The sequence below is a fragment of the Apis dorsata genome, unplaced genomic scaffold (assembly GCF_000469605.1).
Source record: "Apis dorsata unplaced genomic scaffold, Apis dorsata 1.3 scaffold_191, whole genome shotgun sequence".
NCBI lineage: Eukaryota > Metazoa > Arthropoda > Insecta > Hymenoptera > Apidae > Apis > Apis dorsata.
Genome location: NW_006263476.1, coordinates 154,630 through 158,567, shown reverse-complemented (window position 1 = coordinate 158,567; position 3,938 = coordinate 154,630). Strand labels below are relative to the sequence as shown.

Sequence of the window (3,938 nt, the reverse complement as noted above, 5' to 3'; positions counted from 1 at the left end):
GTCGGTCCATCGGTCGCCAGACCCGAAAAATCGCGCCCCAACTCGTACGCGAGGCTGTTACGGTTTCAAGGTGACAGAAGGCTCGATTCTTTCGTTCGGTATTGACGTCCTCGACCTACATCCCCTCTTCTTCTTCTTCTTCTTCTTCTTATTCTTATTCTTCTTCTTCCTCTTCGCGCGTGTCGTTTCTCCACCGTTTCGAGATTAAGAGAGAATCCGATTTTCGAAAACAGTTCGAGTATCACCGATAGCAATAATTTATGGAAGGGTCTCTTAAACGTACAGATCTTGAACAGAGATACCACACTTGCGATGGACCATCGAGCGCAAAGGTCCACGAGACCGATGATTGCTTCCTCTAACCCTCTCTCACTGTGCATTTTCGCACTTTCGAAAAGCAAGAGTTACGATACGATTTGCATCGAAACACAGTTGGAATCATCACGGTTAATTAAAGTAACCACCATTCAAAGCTCAAAACTAATATATACGATAATTCTTCGAGCAACAGTTTGTGCAATATCCAAAGTCGTCCAGTTTTGACAAATTCTCTGATTCAAGAAAAACACGATATTCGGATAATCTCGAAAGGGTTGCCAGTAAGTCGCGACAGTAATCGTCCAACCTACTTTAAAATCGTCTCGAAAGAAAAGGAAAAAAAAAAAGAAGAACAGCGATTCTAACGATTTGGACGGAAGACTTTGGCCTTCCTCTCCCGTTCCTTCTGCGTGGAACTCGGTCAAACTCTCGTTTAGAACAAATTGGCGTTACAAGTTGTGCGAGCCGGTCGCTAACGATCATTCGTCCCGGTAGCTGAGCGCAGAAACCTCAGGTGGCGCGGCTGCGACGATATTAGCCGGAGGCTCGTTCGTAAAGTTCCGCGCGTACATCCACTTTGGAAGTTTCGGAGGTGGATTCACGAAAGTAGCGTCTAGATAGGTGGAGGACGATCGCTTCGATCTTCTCCTTCTTATTATTTATTTAACACCGTGCCACCTATTTAGAGAGAATCTTCGAACGTTGAGCAAACGGCTGTATGCACAGTTAACTAGCTCCATCTATACTTTGTACACACGTATGCTTAGTAGAAGATATAATTTACAACAATATATGGTGAATAATATGTGGTTGGCTGTACTTTTTAATTTTTATCTTCCTTTTGCTTTCTTTTTTAGATAGTAGTTTTTGGGTAACTCGCCTCACTTTTTGTTTTTTTTTTTTTTTTTTTGGAAAATGAAAAAAAAGGTGTGCGAAATCGATCGAGCATTTTGTTGCTCGAAATTTTTTCGTTTTGGTCGATTAAAAATAAAACGAACAGGCGGATATATACACGCCTGTATGCACACACGTATCACGCCTTTAATCTCTCGAATCCTCTTTAGAATTCTATTATTCCAAGAGCACGTACGTACGTACGTACGTACGTACGATCTTGCCACGGTGGGGGTGAATGTGTCACATTCGAACAATACACGAGTTGCCGTAATTCAGCTTTGCCGTCTCTCTCTCTCTCTCTCTTTCTCTCTCTCACTCTCTCCCTTCCCGAGCTCGTATGAAACATGCTGTCGATATTAGTGACGCTTGGATATCGGTTTGTGTCTCTCGAGCTCATCTGCGTGCGCTCTGATGCGAACATCGCGTAGACGTGGTGGAAAACGTGGTAGGAAGAAAATATCATCGAGATTATATCACGAGTGTGCGTATAACATTATCGAAGAAGGCGAGACGAGATCCTTGTCAACCCTTTCGTTCCTTCGAAACCCGCCCACATTTTGCGTATACCAAAACACGAGAGAAAAGTATTCGAGCGAGTAAGAGTAAAATTGAATGATATTGTATTGTACTTAATGTAAGTTCGAACTATATATGGTTTATTTAAGATGTAAGCAAGCGTGAAAGAAAGAAAGAAAAGAGAAAGAAGAGATGTATCGTCTTTTGTAAACTCGCAAGAGCGTGAGAACGATGGTTATTCGACTGTGATACAAGGGTTAATTATACTTATATATATATATATACTTATCGAGAGGAGGTTATTGTTCCAAGAGACGGAGGGCTTGGAAATAAAGAAATTGAAGAAATCCCCTTCCAACCTAGGCCAGTCTATTTTTTTAACAGAAGCTTCGAATATCGAATATTTACCGAGATACAGATTATATGCTATATATGTGTGTATATATATATATATGTTTACATGTGCACAGATGACATTATCGTTTTCTATCCATTTTTTTTTGTACGTTTTTACCCGAAATTAATGCGAATAAACGTATTACTTTCTTGACAATCAAACGAGTTTCTTATCTTACCTAACGAGACTTCTTCGCTCTTATTCTTGTCTTATTCGTCTGTTTTTACTGATTCTCTTGCTCTAGACGTGAGAATAAGGGATCGATCGTCACGTTGATACGTACGAAGAAATCGAACCGTTTCTGTTACGAAAGATGGTAAACGGTTTGTCGTTTGATTTCAGTCGAAACTGAATTGCGAAGTTCTGGAGGACAGGCTGGCTTTCGAGGTGCGATGGGCCGTGGCCGGAGACAGCATAGTCGCCCAACTCGTTGGAAAACTTGGTGAGTATATATATATATATATATATATACATATACTATATTTCCGCGTTGCCGCGTGCTCGTCCCCCACAAAAGGACAAAACTTCTATCGCATTTATTGAAAGCGGTGTGAATTTATACGTGCCGCGACCGCCAACCCCAAGATCCGGCCCCAACTTTTAATTAACAATACTTCCCCTCACCCCACCTTCGTGTTCACCCGCCCACGACGCTTCCGTTTTACGGATAATACGTGTGTATATATTTTAGTTTTGCAACGATAGACCGTGCAACGTTCATATTCTCCAATTTTTACCCTTCGCGCAAAACGAATCCCCTTTTCCCTCAGAAAATTACGATCACCTTGGTTAAAATCGAGAGATCGAGAAAAATTCGAAACATCCTCTTTTCCTTAGGATTTTGAATCATCGAAGATTACGATCATTTTGGTTAAAATCGAGATCGAGAAAAATGCAAAACTCCTCTTTTCCTTAGGATTTTGAATCATCGAAGATTACGATCATCTTAGTTAAAATCGAGATCGAGAAAAATGCGAAACTCCTCTTTTCCTTAGGATTTTGAATCATCGAAGATTACGATCATCTTGGTTAAAATCGAGATCGAGAAAAATGCGAAACATCCTCTTTTCCCTCGGATTCTGAATCAAATCGTAAATTATGATCACCTTAAAAAAGTTAAAATTGAGAGATCGAGAAGAACTTACGAGCAAATGAGATTATTCTCGAATTTTTATCAAAACGAGTCCTCTTTTTCTTCGGATTCCTCGAAAATTACGATTACTCTCGAAATTAAATCAAGAGATCGAGAAAAATGCGAAACATCTTCTTTTCCCTCGGATTTTGAATCATCGAAGATTATGATCACTTTGGTTAAAATCAAAAGATCGAGAAAAATACAAAACATCCTCTTTTCCATCGGATTCTAAATCTCGAATCAAATCGAAGATTACGATCATCTTACTTAAAATCGAGAGATCGAGAAGAACTTACGAGCAAACGAGATCATTCTCGAATTTTTATCCTTCGCGCAAAACGAATCCTCTTTTCCCTCGGATTCTCTCGAAGATTACAATTCACTTTGGTTAAAATCAAGAGATCGAGAAAACTACGCGTTCGAGTAAATTATCGGAATAATAATATCTGTATGTTATTACGGCCAGACGACGGACAATACATGGCGTTCGGATTATCCGCGGATCCAGAAAGAAGCTTGATGGTCGGCGGGGACGCGGTGGTGGCCTGGGTCGACAAGCAAACCCTTCAAGGTTACGCCGTCGATTACTTCTTGGACGCGAAATCCCAATGTTCCGGAGGACGTGGCAGCTGCCCCGACACTCGCATACAGGTTTAATCACTTTCACCTTTCGCT

At 40.8% G+C, this 3,938-nt stretch overlaps 1 protein-coding gene across 1 annotated transcript in view; it reads left to right on the top strand.

Moving 5' to 3' along the window:
• Positions 1–3,938, top strand: part of LOC102675590 (protein Skeletor, isoforms B/C) — a 17,300-nt gene that overhangs the window by 9,553 nt on the left and 3,809 nt on the right. The window contains exons 7-8 of the mRNA XM_031509881.1: positions 2,471–2,570; positions 3,730–3,914. Of these exons, the coding sequence (XP_031365741.1) occupies positions 2,471–2,570; positions 3,730–3,914 (285 nt within the window). The remainder of the gene's footprint in view (positions 1–2,470; positions 2,571–3,729; positions 3,915–3,938) is intronic.